This window comes from Amblyomma americanum, chromosome 1, assembly GCF_052857255.1.
Source record: "Amblyomma americanum isolate KBUSLIRL-KWMA chromosome 1, ASM5285725v1, whole genome shotgun sequence".
Classification (NCBI taxonomy): Eukaryota; Metazoa; Arthropoda; class Arachnida; order Ixodida; family Ixodidae; genus Amblyomma; species Amblyomma americanum.
Genome location: NC_135497.1, coordinates 149275426 through 149294137, shown reverse-complemented (window position 1 = coordinate 149294137; position 18712 = coordinate 149275426). Strand labels below are relative to the sequence as shown.

General features: G+C 45.4%; 1 protein-coding gene across 1 annotated transcript in view; it reads right to left on the bottom strand.

Annotated features, from left to right (window-relative positions):
* Window positions 1-18712, bottom strand: part of Neos (nuclear receptor coactivator protein neosin) — a gene marked incomplete in the record, with an annotated part of 88030 nt that overhangs the window by 50387 nt on the left and 18931 nt on the right. The window contains 3 exon segments of the mRNA XM_077647295.1: window positions 12877-13077; window positions 14499-14600; window positions 17508-17574. Coding sequence (XP_077503421.1) covers window positions 12877-13077; window positions 14499-14600; window positions 17508-17574 — 370 coding nt within the window.

Here is an 18712-nt window from a genome sequence, read left to right as displayed (position 1 = left end):
TTTTTTTGCCCAAGAAATTACCATAAAGGCCTGTAAGCAATGGCCTAATTGGGATGTTATGTTGCCATATACTTCCTTTCAGGTGAGATATTTTAAATCTAAATGCATATATGAAATTCTTATTCTATGATACACCTGCATGCCAGGTTTCATCAAGTTATGTTGACAAATAAAAAAGGTTTAATGACCGCCATCCCCCTTTAAAATGGGAACTTTTATTAGATTCGGTGTGTATAGTATTTCTTCCTGTTATTTTCAAAAACATAATTTGTTTCAGCATATCTAAATTAATTTGCATATTATGAGAAAATAACTTAAGCCTAGTTAGGTAGGTAATTTCTTATGGATTTGCTTAAAACATAGTGACTGGCTAGTTGGTTCTGGATGTACAAGGTAGACATTTTTGCTCAATATTTTTTTGGTTTGTCATGCATGTAACAGCACAAGCAGGTCATTGCTAGTGCGCTCGAAGTACACATACAGAACACCTATCACCCCACTCTGTGCAATGGGTAGACATGGGTAGAGCAGCAGATAAAGCTATGCTACTGCGTGGCCTGCACTTAAGCAACAGTATCAACTTGAATTTACCCTGACACGACCAAAGCTGGGCGGTAACACAGTCATACCAGTGATACTGAACCTACAAGAAAATTTTGTGAGACAGATCGGACCTGGAAACACACCAATTGGATCTGTCAGACGTGGCCCAAAAAAAATGTGGTAAAGTTTTAACGTAGTTAAACCGAGCAGACGTGCGAAAGCATGTGTTCATTTTTGCTTCTTCTTTCTGGCATCTGCATGTGCATGCAACCGCGTTTCTCGCCCTTCATCTTCACACCCTCTCTCCATTCGGCAGCAGCTGGCCAACGCCCTCCTCCCAATGCCTACAGCTGGTGCAATGCTCCTCAGAACTTACCCGAGCTTCCTCCCATTGCCTGCAGCTCGCATGACGCTCCTCTGAACTAACCCGAGCTTACTCGAGTTACTCCGAGGATTCACACAAGATTCTTAAGTTGCGTTTGACCCCTTTAAATAGTGCTTTCGCACTAAAATGTACTGGGTACATCTGATGGCCTTTTAGCCACAGCATTGAAAACAGCAATCAGACCTGCCCAACATAGCAAAGAAAAAAAATATACCAGGTCTGCCTGACATACAGACCTGGATGTAACGAACCTCCATGCAGCGAATTACCTCAGTATTATAAAGTTTCTCAATTCCCCAACGGTGCCCCTTGAACTCCATGTAACGAAGGTGCTACGGCAATCGACCTTGATATAACTAACCCGCCACGCCAACTATCCATTAACTATTGCTGTGTTACTGGAAATTTAGTGAAATTACGGGAAAGTTTCTTGAGATAAAACACAGACTGCCAAGTAAGGAATGTCGATGATTGCAACGAGCAAACGCAGTTGACGCAACACACCGTGCTCCAACGCCATTGGTACCTCAGCGGCAAACACAGCAGTCTACGCATCTTTCACTTTTGTAGTGTTCAAAAGCAGCAGGAAAAAAAACAGGACGTAGCAAAGAATGCACATGACAAGCAGTGTACACCCACCATCACGGCTCGGTTGCTAGCACGATTAACAGCAGACACATGGTGGGAGCAGGGACTGCGGAGAATGCCGTCAATGTGAGGCTTTCCGAGGACAACAGACTACCAGACCAGGACCTTACTTCTTTTTTTTCACGAGCGACAAGCACACGCAAAGAGGCAGGTGTTTCTAACTCCCACTCCACCCCCCACTGTCCCTACCTCACATGTACTGGCGTCGCGCTTTCATCATGCAAACCGTAGCGCAGACGGTGGTGACCGCTGCCACCCTCACATTATCAACGCAGTTTTGAAATATTTCTCCATGTTTATGACTTTGAATTAGGGGAGTTTATTGTGAATGCTTGCTAGGCCATTTGATCTACATTTATTTTTCATTTTGGCTTCTTACCTGAACAATTTTTTCCAGTTTTCAGGAAAAAATGGTGTATCAAAGCCTGTATGATATGAAAAATTGTGGCCTTTTATCGATTTCGTTATGGGGGCACAACCTGAGCCAGATGGCACTGCAGACATCAGTGAACAGCACCTTCTCCGAGCGGCTCCCCATAATTGATCGGGCAGGACAACAAGCTCCCCTGCTGACTATTGTGTGTGTTTGCACCTCCTGTGCGCAAAAGAAACTTGGTTTGCACGTGCACACGTGTTCTCTCTGGCTCGCACTTCGATGCCATTGTGAGAGGAGCTTGCTTTGCGCACATGCACTCTACTGTCTTCACTCGCACTTGGACGCCATTGTGAGAGAAATGTGTGCCCGCTCGAGCATTCTTGTGTGAAAGAGTGCAGCTCGTGAGCACAGCGCTAAGCAAACAGTCCAAAAGAGCGTTTTTCTCATCAACCCTAGTTCTGCATCAAGTGAATAATCGCGTGGTGTATATGAAGTGAAAAGTGAAATTAAAGGCTGCATTCCTTCGAATAAAACTGCTGCATGAACATGCTTCGCCTTTTTTTTTTCATGTCTTCATATTGTGCTTGCTCAACTCACTCTGTTTGCTTCCACCATATTTGCTGGCTTTCTGTCACTATTTTCCTTTCCCTTTCCTTTCCTTTCCCTTTCCACGATGTTTCAGTGGCTTTGGCACTACGCTAATCACCCCAAGGTCGCAGGTCGAATCTAAATGCATTTCGATACGGACAAAATCCGAAACCGCATTTTGCAATGTCGGTGCATGTTAGTTCACAGTACAAACGCCTGTAAGCGAATGCATCATCTGAGGGAAGCACGTGAGACAAGAGTGATGCTTCCCCGCTTTTAGGCAACCACGGCGTCACTTCGGTCATCACTAAAACTGCCCACTGATGAACATTTTTGGCGCACTGTGTGGCAGTCAGGCATCTGCTTGCACCTGCAGTGTCCGCAAGGAGACGAGCGCAACAGGCGCGAGCAGCATGCAAACAAGGTCAGTCATAGCACTGCGGCATTGCACCCGATCAACGCCTCAGAGTTCCACCACCAGAGGAAGAGCAAAGCGCTGGTGTCGCACTGCAAACTTTAGGTTGCGGTCCCTATAGCCAGATTTAACTATACCTTTGGCCACAGCTTTCACTATAATCATGCAGCCAAATCTACCTTATTTCTGACCCAAAACAATATGTTTATGTAGCAGTTATCCAGAACTTAGGGCTCGTTCGCACTTGTCCAAAAATCCGGCGAGCAAAGCCGATTCGGCCGCTTTTGATGCCGACCAAGGCGGAAAGCGGTGCAGCGAGACATCAGTCCAGGACCGATTTCCGCCGCCGGAAAAATTCCGTGGCGACAAATATGGCGGCACCCTTCGAAACAGGACCCCTCGCTTCGGACTGAATTCGTCGTTGCAGACTCTTTTCAGTGCATTCACTGGCCATAAATGGGTCACCAATCTTTTGCTTCATCTCAACTATAAGAAAATGTTTAAGTGACAAATTTGCTTTAATTTTTATTTAGAGTGACGATTCTGCCGCTCCTAGGCAGGAGCATCAGTTTGTAGACAGCAATGGTTCCCATCCTGACAACCAGATGGCGCCACTAGGCTGGACTTATCATTGAGTGTCTGTTTGCATACACTGAACTAAAAGTGGGACTGTGGCTGCATTTAGCGTACGTAAGCGTGCATACGGTTATGGTACATAGACAGCGTTGACTTATGTGCTTTTCTAACCCACTTTCTTTAGCTTTTTTTTTTAGAGCTTCGCTCGCCGGATTTTTAGACGAGTGTTAACAGGCCCTTAGGCAGGTTTAACTGTTCTTCAACATGATTATTAGGCGTGTGCGAATATAGTGCGTTTGCAGTTTGAAGCGAATAGAAAGCAAATAGTTATTTTGTTTGAACAGTTTCGAAGCAAAGCGAATAGTTTGAGGCTGGAAATGTGGTAGTAAAAAAAGAGACAATTAGTTTGAGTTCAATATCAAATGCCGAAAGACAGGGTTTGCCGAATTTACTAAGGCAACTGAAATGAGAAATTTTAAAAATGCTTTCAAACTTGTGTTAGGCAATATTCAATCAGCAGCAAGTCAAAGTGCATAATAGACCTTACCATTCTTTATGTGCTGCTGATCTTAAAATATAAAAGCTGCTGACACCGAGTCACGCATCCCAAAGAGTTAAGTGCACAAACAATTTTGGACGCATCACATCTGATGCCGCAGTTTCTCCGACCTCATTTGCGCGACATACGGTCACGTGACTGCACTGCGCATGCGTGATCGCACGTTCGTACCACAGCTGAAGGAAGCTATAGCCTTAGTTGTGCATTATGTAGAAGTCGAAAAATGTCAGCGAAGACACCACGTAAGCGTCGGAAGTGGAACGCGGCAAGCGGCATGCCTTTGCATACCAATCAGAGGACGTGATACCTGGGATTTCTGGGGGTGGAACCCTGGGTGGACCAAGGTCACAACGATGCTGACAAAGCTACACAGTTAACAATGGGCACTGTGGCGCTACAGACGGAGACGCATTGTCGGCACTAGCCAGCACGATGTGTTCGCGAGATTGTAGACAAGCTCATGCCCGGCCACTTAACATGAATGCTCAAGAGTGTGGCTTGGACTGACGCCAGTGCTGCGGAGAATTAGCCGCTGGGTCCGAGAACGTGCTTCTCAGTTTGTTTGCGGCAGCTGACAATAACAGACGCCCTGTTTGGTTCGAGTGTGGTTCCATCGGTGTTTGTCTTCCGCGAAGTGCACATGCTCCTGACAGGGCCAGAACACCAATATTGAAAGCCGCACGACCTATAAAGCCTTCGATCGCCCATACTGGACTACTAAGATAAGTAAACCACAAGCAAATAGCTGCACCCTTGATGCTGCAGCTGGGGGCTAAAGGCAGTGAAATGTGACGAAAGACCACAGGCGAAAGAGCAGTCAAAATGAACAGCTCATCGTACTTTGGAAAAAAAAAAATAAACAAGCGGTGCTGGAACGTGTGTGCACATGACTACGCTTGCCTGACAAGCTACATGATGAGCAAGTGTGTTTTAAATTATTCCACAACACGCCAAAATTCGAGTCATTGCACACAAATTTACGAGCGCCCCTGTAGCAAATGTTAGCATGGCAAATGCAGCAGGCATATGTACTTGGTGCAAGACAACTAGAGCAGGCACGGGATGCAAAGTTAGCAAAAAAAATAAAAGCCAACCTGACTAAAACTCTTAGGCACAGGATAAAACAACCGTGATTAATGACAATAACAACTCCTTGTATAAAAAGGTCGCAAAACAAACATTGTACAAGCAATCTCGGAACTCCCTGCGCAAGTACAGTGCTGGGTGCTAGCAGACGACGCTTGCTTCGATAGCTCAACCCTCAACTGCAGCGCTGTGAAGGCAAAGAGAGCGGCATGCGAGCTCCTCTTTATAGGCACGCCAATGAGTTTCAAAACTGAAGTACCGTCAAACTTCAATATAATGAACTTCAATGTCATGCAATTGTTGATTTAACAAAGTATTCCAGCTTTCTTAACTTCGGAGTCGATAAAAAACAGCCTCGCTTGAATATAACGAAGGAGATTTTGCCGGTCTTTCAATGTAACGAAATTTCACTGCTGGCTGAGTAATTGAGCGGACCATGTATGTAATATGGGCACCGCCCAGCATAGGCAGACGCAAATATGATAAAGATAATAGTGGCGAGCCTGCTGCCAGCTGTGCCATCTGGGGTAGTACGGGCGAGGCTAGCACGAGCGCCTGCGCAGCCTTGGCAGGCTGCCAGGCTAGCCCGCAGCTCTTGCTATCCCATCAGAAATCGGCGCCGAAAGCTCCGCGCTGCCTGTGTTCAAAGGCAGCATGCCACTTTTAAGGCAAAAGCCTTTAATGGCTCATACTCCGGTCGAGATCCTGTCCGTCCGTTACATCGCCAACTGGAAGTCATGACAACAGAAGTGATGTCATACCGTCCGTCTGTTACGCTATTCAACTCCATAAGAAAAAAATCTCTGTGCATGACTGGATTCGAACCACCACCCTTCCGTTCCGCAGATGAGTGTGCTAACGGCTACGCAACTTCCTCGCAGCGCATATGTAGTTCTCCTTGTCTAGGACGCTGGAGGGTGTTTGCAGAAAGGCATCGAATCAGACGGATGCCTCCCAAACGCCTGCCAGCATCTCCAGCATTTAAGATTCACAAACAATTGTGTACTTAATTGACAATTTTAACCACACATCAGTGACACAAGCAGCAACACCGCGCTAAAGGCTTTTGCCTCACCGCACTTTAGGTCAACAAAGTAGCCCCCTGAATTTTTTATCACAATTACAGGTATTTACAGATTCCCAAAGTCTGGTATATGGACCGGAAAGGTCAGTGCCATTGGCACACCCATCAGCTGTGAAGGCCATCGCACGCTTCACATCTGACAACCTCGCTTCCCACTCAGACGATGAGTGCACAGTCGCAGACTGATTTTTCAGCCCCCCAAAATTTGGACATGCTTGATTATTTAGACTGCTTCAAGGCACTGCCACTCTCCCCATAGACTGTAATGTATAACAACTGCTCAAATTTCAGACACCTTGCAGCCTCTGGTTTGATTTTTCAGACACTCCTTGAGCCAACTCGTCAACAGCACTTGCCCCCACAGACGCTGACGAAAACATTGTTCGACCCACAGGACGACGGCATTTTTGTTTTCAAATGCACATTCTTGCTGTCCCACGAGGTGGTGCTACTGCAAATGCTTGCTCATCATCGTTTCTGCTTGTTCCGGCAGAGTGGCTACAGCAGTTAAAGGCCCAGCTTAGTCACCTAAGCCACGTCTAGGCAATCCAGCAGCCAATGTTTGTTTCTTTGTGTACAACGCTGCGAGTAGGCCAAGTTTTTAGTTTGTGTGACTGGTGCCGGCATGATGGTGCAGTGATGCTTGTCTTGCGTGCTATGTCGAAGCTGCAGCGATCCAACGCGGCATACGGAAACATCATGTCAGCTGTCTAATGGCGCCAAAAGTACAGCACTGTCTGCACTAGGGAATGCTGGCAAGCATGGTAACTATACCACAATGACAATGGCGAAGAAGATCACCGTTGTCCAGCAAGTGTAAATCGGCCAGTCTCAGAGCGCAGTTGCGCGGGAATTTATTATTTCGAGGCAAATGGTCTCGGATTATAGGAAAAAACAACTAGGATTTTCGGCGTAGCAACGTCTTCCTCTATTTTGGAAAGAAGAAATTTCAGAGAAGGAAGCCACCTGAACCCACAACGATGGGATCATTAGTCAGGTTCCCCACAAACGATGACTCGGAGTCGGAACACGATGCACCATATGCGCTGCTGCCGTCGCACGCGATAAAATAATGGATTTCTTGTTGTTTTTTTTCCTGAAGATGCTTTTTCAGACACCTCTTTTCTAACTTTTCCTCGGTCCTCATGAGGTACGAATAAACAGTCTGCAAACGTATGTGCAAAAAGACACACACTTGTGCTTACGACGGAAAACAAGAGGAGCATGGTGGGTCTGATTACTTTTCATTGGCTGGTGATTGGAGGATGCTCTTCTCGCTCTCGCTGACGTGGAGAAAGAAAGAGTAAGGGGGAGGGGGGGGGGGGGGGGGGGGGGGGAATGCAGACGGCATGACCCGCCGCTGACGGCCACGAGGTCACAGTGGTGGCAGCGCCGAAACATGCCGTCATGTCGGCAAGACGATGACAATGCAACTTGCAAGACGATGACAATGACAGCAAAACTAAAACTCAAGATGGGTGCATCGTCCCCGTCACCCATGAGGTGCTTGGCACGCAGATGTGCTGAGGCAGCTTGCGAGCTTGCAACATAAGCAAGGCACGTGTAACACGGCTGTTGATGGCGAGGAAAGGACAGAAGTAAACAACCACTTCAATTCGCAAGTCGAGGTTTTTCCCATGGGTTATCCGCAGCTCGTTTTTGGCGGATTCTCAGTTTATGGTTTATGGTTTATGGGGGTTTAACGTCCCAAAGCGACTCAGGCTATGAGAGACGCCGTAGTGAAGGGCTCCAGAAATTTCGACCACCTGGGGTTCTTTAACGTGCACTGACATCGCACAGCACACGGGCCTCTAGAATTTCGCCTTCATCGAAATTCGACCGCCGCGGCCGGGATCGAACCCGCATCTTTCGGGCCGGCAGCCGAGCACCGTAACCACTCAGCCACCGCGGCGCGGATTCTTAGTGTGCTAGGAGATGAATTCTGACGTAGCGAAGTTCCAATATTGCAACGTAAACTGCGGATTTTACTGACTTCGTCAAATTGAGGTTTAACTGTATACACTAAAACATCGTTAATTCAAAGTCACTGGAACGGCATAAAATATTCACATTAACCTAGCATAGAATGGGACCCAGACAAAAAATTTCGTTGGGGGAACGCAGTATCTGCATTGGACAAACTTTGCGATTACCATATGCTGCCGCATAAAAGTCTACCTTAAACCTATAGCCCCTGCTAGCAAAAAAGTTGACTCCAATTACAAGTCGATGCATGCACTGCCACCACCCCCTCCCTCCAGCAACATACCGCCATCACACTTTGTTTTGTAGTTTCCCGTGGGATGGAATCGCAGTGCGTCCGCAACTCAAAGCAATCAACGCTTAATGGCGCAATCATAAAGACAGCAGTTCTGAAGCCAATGGAGATCAAGAGGGAAAAAACGGCGCTCCATCCTGTCCTCCATAATCGTGTGCAGACCGACCGACTATAGCGGCAAGCCGAACTGCAAACAGCCCAGTAGTTATGGATTTCGGCACGATGCATGCCTAGGAGATTGTCGAAAGTTTGCTATCAAAAGCTTGCTATCGCGAAAGATTGCTATTGGTATCGAAAGTTTGCTATCCCTCATCCGAGTCCGAGGAAGCAACCACCAACGCGAACAAGCCAGGTAAACGGCACGCAATTCGAATTTTCTTTAGTGGAACTGGTTTGCATACGAGTTGTTTTTTTTTATGCCTGGAGCCCCATACGTCGTGCCGTAAATGGACACCAACGCGGGGCACGTACTACCCGCTGCTCATCCAAAATTACCTCAGGCAGCACGGCTGTTTTTCCGAAAAAAAGATGCATGTGACATTACTAAAGTAATCAGAGATGCCGTTAACCTAACCCTCTAAACCCGGCACACTACTCAAAGAAACTGCGCAGGCCGGAGTTTGGTGCAGTCAACCCGCTGTGGGCACAGAGCAAGAAGGGTTGCGTTGCAAGACAAGCACAGGTGCGCGTTTCAGCGGTCTGCAAGCCATACCATAGACTGGTTCTTAGGCTGGGAGTACTGGAGCTGGGACGCTTCGTATACCAAGCATCAGTATTGCTCTGTAGCATCGCCTCGCAAGTGTATGGGGCCGTCGCTTCACCGGTTTGCAGCGAAATCGGGACTGCGATTCCCGCGTAGCACCCCAGATCTTTGAATTAACCAGGCTGGTGCAAACCGCCACTTCGAATTATCCGGTCAAATTTGCATTAGAAATTACGCAAATGCAGAAATTCTTTGAAGTATCCAGGATTTTAAATTAACTGAGTTTGAATTATTGAAGTTTTACTGTATCTATAACCATTGGGCTTGGATTGATGCAGGCGCGTCCACTTTGAAATGGGGGTGCTGTCTGGTGTAACTACGCACGGTAGCTCCTTTTTTTTTTAATTCTTTAACCAATCTGTCAAACTTGACAGTATTATCTATAAATTTACTATTTGCTTTACATAAACTATCAATTTCTACGTCCCTGAGTGCAGAGCCATTACAACCAAGAGAAATGCTAGGAACAAAAATAAACATGAGAATGTTTTTGTTTGATATATCTGTTTACTTTTCTGCAGCACAAATTTGTGTATAATAATATATAAAAAAAAAACGCAACAAGGAATGCTTTTGACCTTTTTTTGGATTGTTTTCAATGTGCAGCACCACCTCGGCCGGAATGTGTTTGGTAACTCAAGAAAATGTAATTATTTTCTGTTTTGCTTACATCCGACTAATAAATATTACTAAATAAAAAATAAAACATGTTAATTTAAGGGAACATCAATTCCTTGTCACCTCTTTTTGGATCGAAATCGTTAACCTGTTTGAACTTTCTACAGTTTCTGATTTCCTGTCTCCATGGCTACCAAATGACACGTACTCGCTATGCCTATTAGCCTGGCAAATCTGGAAACAATCTGAAAATTTGGAGCATTTTTATCACTAAATTTTTTATTGTGCAGGCATTTTTTATGGTTCACGCAAAAACATCATGCGCCTTTTATTTCCTGTGAACATGAGGCACAGTGCGGCAGCAACGACTAATCGGTGCTGAAGTGAGCAGCCCTCGCTTCACCGGACACTGCCATGTTGCCACGACAAAAGGTGGCTGGGGCGCACACCATTTCAGGAAAATAGCATTCACCGCTAACGTTAACCCAAGACACAAGTTAGGTTCTGCTCATGCGTATCTCAATAACCCCAACTGCCAAGGCTTCGGGCCCCCTAATCTAAAGCTCTCCTGTTAAAACAAAAGGTGCAAAAATGAAAGCATGCAACCAAGTCGAGCAGTTCACATAGTTTCGCTTCTCCCCTGATGTGGCTGCATAGGCTGGCTCTGAGGTTTATATTGCTCTCATAAGCTTTCCTCTTATTCTCTGTGCCCAAATATGCACAGATTCTAAATTATAATAGCAGAAAATTCTCACCGAAAGCGGTGTCGGGAAACAACTGCAGCAGCGCGCTTGGACTACCATCGCCCCCATTCCAGTATCCTTCGCAAGCACCACTTGCATGCGTCTCTTATCGCAGAGACCGAAAATGGGAGATTCACTGGTGCCTGTTTGCTTTCACCACCGGCATGTTACAGCCAGTCGTCGACAGCCTAGTAGCACGCCGCAATGGTGTCCCACATGGTGCTCACAGCCAGCTGTCGACTGCATGACAGCACTACGCGATAACATGCCCCATTGTGCTGTGCTTTGTTTTCTGACCCCTGAGCACGCAGTGACCGCGCCGGCTCTCGATGGCAGTCGATACACTGGTTTTATGCCAGGTAGAACATTGCCAGGCGCACAATTTTGCCGCGTGCTGGCTGTTTATTTTATGAGAATAATGGCTAGTTAACTGATGTGACAAAAGCAAGTTGCTGTAACTAGCGAGCACCGTTAAGATATGCTGCGATGCTTGGGCAAGAGTCTCTATTCCAATATTTCGAATAGTACATGTGCGGTGTGAATCGAATAGTAAATCCTATTCGCAAACTACAGTAAAAGCTCGTTAATTATATAATTTCAAGAGAACGGAAAAAATTTCAAAACATCTGAAGTTTGTATTATCGAATGACCACGAAAAAACTGACAAGAACTAATTGCATCACAGCAAATTTAACTAGTGAAAGACTGGGCAATGGTCGCCTACTTTTGAGATGAGAACAGAGTGACAATTATTATTTCTCACATCTCCATCAATGCTTTATTGTGTACACGATGTCAGTGCATCAAAGAAGAACTGCACCAAAATGTTAAGGGCCTCCCCGGCATCCCTCATACTGCAACACAATAGTGGTGCAGCCTGCTCACAAGCGACTGCATCGAGTGTGAGCAGGCTTTCCCACAGTGAACGGCACGTCACGAGTGCATAGCTTCCGCGCAATGGAAGAACCAGCCATACACATGGACGCGAAAAAAGCGTGCAGCAGTACAACGACCAAAATGACTCGCTGACGGGCTCGGTTGGCCAGCTGACGCATAGCCAATAGCCACTGTTGCCACACGCTGACACAAAGCTCCGAAGCTCAGAAAACCAGAACCGGAACCTAAGCAGGCGAACAATACCCAGAGACAGGGCATGTGGCCATACGTTTTTCGTCGTACCTGCAGCTGCGCACACATCAGAGGTGCGCAGGTGACTTTGCACCATGCAATTCAGTTCTGAGTAGGCCTATTTTGACAATTGCTTGCCATGCCAGCCATACCTGGACATTTCCTCCCTATGGGAACCCATTTGAATTAACCACTGCAAGACCCATACCGTCCGAATTAGCAAGCACCTGACGGCATAACTTACATTGGTATTGGCCAGGACTGCACTGGCAGTTCAAATTATCAGGATTTCCGAATTAACAGGGGTTGAATTAAGAAAGCTTTTACTGTGCTCGAAATTTCACATATTCACATGCCCTTGTAAAAAGCAGAAAAAAGTAGAATACTACCCAGAAAAAGAAAATGTGTGAGCTACGCACAGTGATGGTGCTAAGGGGAAGAGATGGGTGGCGGTCTCCATCCCAAAATTTGCCAGGCTACAGCAAACATTATCTTCCCTCAGACCCTGAGCACAATAATGCAGCCAGTAATGGCCCCTTCACTGCTAAACAAGTGTGTGAAGCTCTCGCCATTTCAATTTGTTCATTTTATTCTTGCGCAGAGCAGTGCCACAGAGGCATCACACCTGTCCACAATTTCATTTCTGGACAGGCGTGATGTCGTGTGCCACCCGCTTACAAATATCCTGGCGCCATCCCTGGTTACACAGCACTTTAGTAAGCACTTCACCTGCCCTGTGACATCCATCCCTTACCTGACGGCAAGATGAAAATGTAGTGAGCTCACAAATCTGTAGCATACGTCTCCTAACCTGAACGAAATGAAGACAACCAATCAGAGCAAGAAGCCTTGGGATATTACACAATATAAATATACTGGAAGGCACACATTATAGGACACATGTGCATAATAATTTTATAATTTTGCAACGTTGTACCTGAAATTAAATCCAAAAGGTATTTTCCATCGGCACTAATAAGGAAATGCCTAAACCTGATGTCATCACCACTCTCCTGGGCACAATTAGCAAGCAAATGTGCATTTCTCACACATGCTCTCATGCCAAAAGAAAAATAGCAAAATGACCTGTCCTCCCTGCTGTAGCGGCTGTGGCTCTCACGGGGTGATGGCCCCCCTTGTCCTCCTCGCAAGTAGTCGTCCCCTCGACCACCATATGGAGGTGCATCCCGGCCATAGCGACCTTCATCTCTACCGAAGCGCCGGTCAGACGAGTAGTCATCGCCACGACGGGGTGGAGAGCGATCATACGCCTTACTGGGAGGTGGCCTGCACATCACACAGCATCAATTTTATTTATTTGAATGCCTGCATCTCCCACACGTTCCCTTGGGCCGTGTACATGAAACACCGCAAACATGATCGCATGATCACTCTTATCAAGGCGAAAATTCGGCAGGCAGGGTCAGCCACAGTTGGGATTACAAGTTTTCTAACAAAAGAAGTCAGGACTGATGAGTAGAAGATGGGCAATTCACAATTAAGAAAACCAAATTAAATAAGAATTAAAACAATAAAAGAGTACAGGCACCAAATTTAGGTTAAATGTTTTCACCTTTGTAATGATGCGCAAGATACATGGATCACCACGTGATATTCACCTATGACTGCTAAAAAGTTTGTACTTCAATTTCGCTCACGTGTTTCAGTTTTGGTTTCCGAGCAGTGGCTATGACGTAAGAGGTCAGTATAGGTCACACGAAGCATGAAGAGAACTGCATGTAATCACTGCTTTTTCACTCGACGTGATCCCAGCTCATGAGGCAGACAGGCTTTAGCGTTGTAGTGAATTAAATGTGCACTAAAGTGAATTCTAAGTTCACCTTTTCATCACGGGAACTTTGGGAAAGCATCAGACGCAAAATTCAGAGGTCGTGGGTTCGGATCCCACCAACATCATGTGGTTGTTTTTTCTCCTGCTTTCTAATCAGTTATCTTTAAGCGACAACATAATTACACGATTGATCTCCCATTGACCAACACCACAAAATAAGAAAAAATAGAAACATCTCCCTATGCCCCTTGTTTTCAGTGGCTGTTGGCTTCCTTCATGTGTACTACATCCGAGTGTGCGCGAGTCTCACTATGTCGGCAACTCATGACTCCAGGCGTCTCGAGTAAGGTTAGGACAATCCCATGAAATCAAATGCAGATGGCAAACCTAAGCCATGCATCTTAATGATATCAGCTGGAAAAATATGTAAAGGTCAAAGGTTTAGGGGAATCCCCCAAGGTGGAGTAGATTTTTGAGCGTTAAATATGAGAAATCTTTCTGATAGTAAGTTGCATGATAGTCCCATGGGCATAATCACTGAAAGCCAAGCCCTCCCAGCCATCTCTGCACTCTTTTTTGCTCTACTCTGTGCAATGCATTTGAACAATGTAACTGAGGCTTACCTAATCAGCAAAGCAACACAGATATGCAACAACGCCATCAGTAACAGCCATAATATGACTGGAAGAGTTAATAAGCAGAGCAACACAGACATTAAAGAACACCAAAATTCCATAATATGAATGCAAAAGCTCAGACTTCCTTCTTTCTCCCTGAGCATTCGGAACTTCTGCTAGGCCAGCTCACATTTTACTAGCAAGGCTTAAGCTCCACTACTTACAAAAAGTGTAAACGCAGGGACAAGATTAACATTCACATTTTTGAAGGTGAATGCCTTCTACACTAATGCACATACCTGTCATCCCGCTTAAATTCGCGCTCATCATAGTCACGGTGCACTGGTGACCTGTCTCTTGGCATATTGGCTTCGTGGCGACGGTCGTGGTCAGAAAACTCCCTAAAATAGAACAGCCATTGAGCACAATAAACAGCTCTTGGGTAGACACTACATGCTTCAATTAGTGTGAACAAAATGTGATGCAGGAACAAACACCAATGCAAGACTCCTGTGGTGTGACAATAAAAGCAGAGTATCAAGCCTCACAGGCTTTTCCTTCTGGCCCCTGCAGTTTCCCAATTATTCCATTCTTACAAGAAAAAATCTACAATTTTTACTACCAAAAATATCCACCATATCAAACTTCCATGGTATTACAGCATAGAACATGCACATGCAGTGTGCGCAAAAAAGTCCACAAGCCTTATGAATTCCACCAAGTACCATATACACTCGTGTAAGAGCCGCACTTTATTTTGGGTGGTTTTGGCGAGGTGCGGCAATTACAAAGACCGGCATTTTTTGCAAATTAACCACCCGTGCCAGCCTTGCCTAGCCACATTTGCTATACAGTCAGTCACAATGTTCACTGCATGGCGCTGTTAGAACTCGCTAATTATGGACAGAGTGACGCTCCACAAGTCTGACCAGAGGTCGTCAGTGTGAGGTGGCCTTTACCTGACCCGCTTTTCTGCCCTCTTCACTGTCGAAGACCTGGCGGAAATCAATTACACGTTCATTTTAATCCATTCACTTCCAAACACGACAATTCGCCGCACTCGCTTTAAAATATTCACTTTAACTATACGTCAACAAAGTTCACCGCCTGCTTGGCTGCTTATTTTTGGATAACAGTTATCACGCCATATCGCACTATTTGCTCACTAGTTTCAAAAATCTAATCCAAGAAAAAAATTATTTTCTCGCCGCTTCTTTTGAATACGACCGTGGTGTCGTGGGAAGGCTGAATTTTCAAGGGGCTCTGAAATATATGCGCTGCTTTTTGGCAGTGATTCCATTCAGACTGCAAATAGCCTAAAATTTAGATAATATTGAAAGTAGTGAGTGTGGCCTGGTTAGCAAGGTGAGGATCAGGGCTCCGACTAAGTCTAGCACTTTAGACGCAGCTTCAGGCCAAGCTTGGAAATTCGGAAGGTTGCAAGGAAATATTCGTCACTGTAAAGTATTTCACTGTTTACAAGCAGCTACACATTCCAACAAAAAGCAACAGAAAAAAAATGTATTACATCAAGAGGAAAGTTTATCTCATCAAAAAGACTGTTCCCATGACCTGTGTTTCCCTGCTGAGCAGTGGAAGCCAGCTGTAGCTCCATCCTAAATGCGTGTCAATGGCACTAGTTTGATCACCAAATACCTCCAAACCATGGCACAGCAGAAAGCATTCTGCAAACGTTTAGTGTACAAAGCCCAGGAAAAAACAGCAAAAGCTGTCGGTAGTGCAACAAATGCCACTTCACACCTCATACACGTGGCTGCCTCAAGGTTTTTACTTCACAGTGTCACACCCAACAAAGAATCTTGTGGCTTGCATGATCTTGAGGGTGCATAAACAAAATAAATATTGCTGTGATTGGGTTTTGAACCTGCAGCGGTGCGAACAGATCAGCTTCACTGGCCACTGCACCAGAGCACTAGGCTATCGCTGAAGCCTTGTGTTAAACTGAAACACACTCTAGCGTATGCATTGCACATCGTCGCCTTCAACTTCCATATGCGGTGCGAACAGATCAGATCAGCTTAGCCTCGATCAGAGCTTAACCTGAGTCTAACATTGTCACCAGATGTGCCGCCGACCCAGCAAAGCAAAACCATAAGCCAACCACGCATGCTTTCGCACGTCTACTTAGTTTAACTAGTTATAGCCCTACCACTTTTTTCACGAACAAGAAAAATTTTACTTGCTCTAGATTTGTGACTGTCTTGACAGCCAAATAAAATAAAAATTTCTCGCATGGTACCTTTTTAACAAGTTATTACAATCTTGTGTGTGTTCGCAGATGGCTATGCCACTAGCCTGGACATGCAGCACACATTTTAAGATCTTATGGTTTTAACAGGCCCCTCAACAGATTTAGACATGATGAGCAAGTGGAGTGTGCAGATTCCAATCTGCACAAAACATCCTTACAAAAAGATCTTTACAAAACACTGCACCCAAGCGTGCCAAGATGGATGGCGGCAATTTATACCACAGCCAGCTTCGTTTCTTTCGTTTGTAAAAAAGAAACACATCCACACTATACAAATAGTACGGATTTTTTTGCTCAATTGTCTTAACAGGTTTCATGCTTCTCTAGCATCTGGCCGTCAGCGCTCTGCGGCCACTGGTTTGCTTCTTCCTGTGGCACAGCTTCATTGTGCCCTGGCCCATGCACTATGGCTCTGTTGCAATAACAGTGTTTAGCACACTAACTCGCTGTGCACTATAAAGATCCCCTGCATCCAAACAAACAACAGGTGTGAGTGGGCACCTGCCATGGCAGAAAATAACTTGTAAATACCTCAGTAAATACCATGTAGGCAACGGACAGTAAGTTTATCGGTCTTTAATTTTTCAAGTCCTTGACGTCTCTTTTTTTATAAATTAAGGTAATGTTAGCGTTCTTCCAAGCTTCTGGTACGTTTGAGGTCATAAGGTATTGTGTATATAGGGCGGCTAGTTTTTCTAGCACAATCTTCCGTCCTTCCATCCTTCAAAAGATCTGCTGTTACTTGATCCTCACCAGATGCTTTCCCCATCTGCATTGCTCCTAAGACTTTCTTTACTTCCTCTTTCGTAACTGCCATTACCAAACTTTCGTTACCAAACTGCATGTAGATTTTATTACCACAAGCGCAGCAGTCCATGCAAGCACTGACAACCCCCACATTTCGATTATTTCAGCCTTTGTACACAAGTACATTCTGTGAAGGAAGCGGAACAGAAAATTAGCACTTTTTCATGTAGCTTATTTTACACTGTACCGCCATAATTAAAGTTCATTTCTGAGTCCCTTCAGCACTTACCTATCCCGTTCTCGAGATGATCCTCTATATGAACGCCTCACGTCCTGGCTACTGCAAACCCTCAGCTCTGAAAGAGTAACAATGCAACATCCAATAACACAACATAAATCCAATAATGCAATAAAGCAACAGAATGCTTACTTTCAGTCGACACAGTACTCAGAAAGCCATTCATTATGATATCTTAGCATTACAGCAATATCAGCGTACTTACTTTCATTTTGGGCTAGAGGATCGCCTATACAGTCGAGCCCGGATATACTGAACCCAGACATATTAAATTATTTATATCAAACAGTCAGATCATCCCCTAAAAAATTGCATGTAAAAATACTGCACAATAGTTTGTGCTTATTCAAGCTCGCATTGAGTGGAATCAAATGGCGCACCGCGCTCCTGCAAGCGTTGCTACCCCCCCCCCCCCCCCCCCCCCCCCCCAATGGTACTCTTAGAATTTAATCTCCTTCATACACCAGTCAAACTTTATTTGTACCGGTACACTTCCACACCTCAGTGCTCAAAATGTCCACACACATATGCAGATATAGAACACTGCCCTACATAGCGGCACTCAGTCTTCCAGTCCCCCGCCTAATGTTTCCCCCAACCCCACGGTGTCCCATCTGGCTCGCCTCCTGGGACCTGAACCTGCAACGCACCCTCGTAACCTTGGCCCAGGACCTGTTAAACGCGTAACATAAAGGCTGTTTTAATAAACGTGTTGCACCACACCAATCACTTTTTTAGCACAGAGAGTGGTCAGCTGGGAGGCCTTTGACACCTGCTGGCAGTGCTAGCACTGTGAAACCATGCGATAAACTGTACATGGGGTTTGCTTGCTGACGGCCTTCAGTCTCTTGTACTCGTTTTCAACACTACATATCTGCCATAACGTGAAGTTAACAAACCAAAGCCTAGTGGCGGCCCTCACCTAGCGTGCTGCATGATCAAAGGTGTTGCAGGTATCAACCATACTTTAATTTTAATAAGATCTTATTCTATTTGTGGGGTACTGGCAACAGGATTATTCATCTTCTGATAGGCAGTGGCTAATTCCAAAGCACCATCCGCTGTGGTTTCAATGAGAAAAGCAGTTTAGGCCTAGCAACGCTTAGCAAGCAGTGTATGCCAGCATGCCAGCAGGTAGCTGCAATAAGCCTGTCAATATATTCTTGCTTCTAGGTTTACAGATAAGCTATATCTAT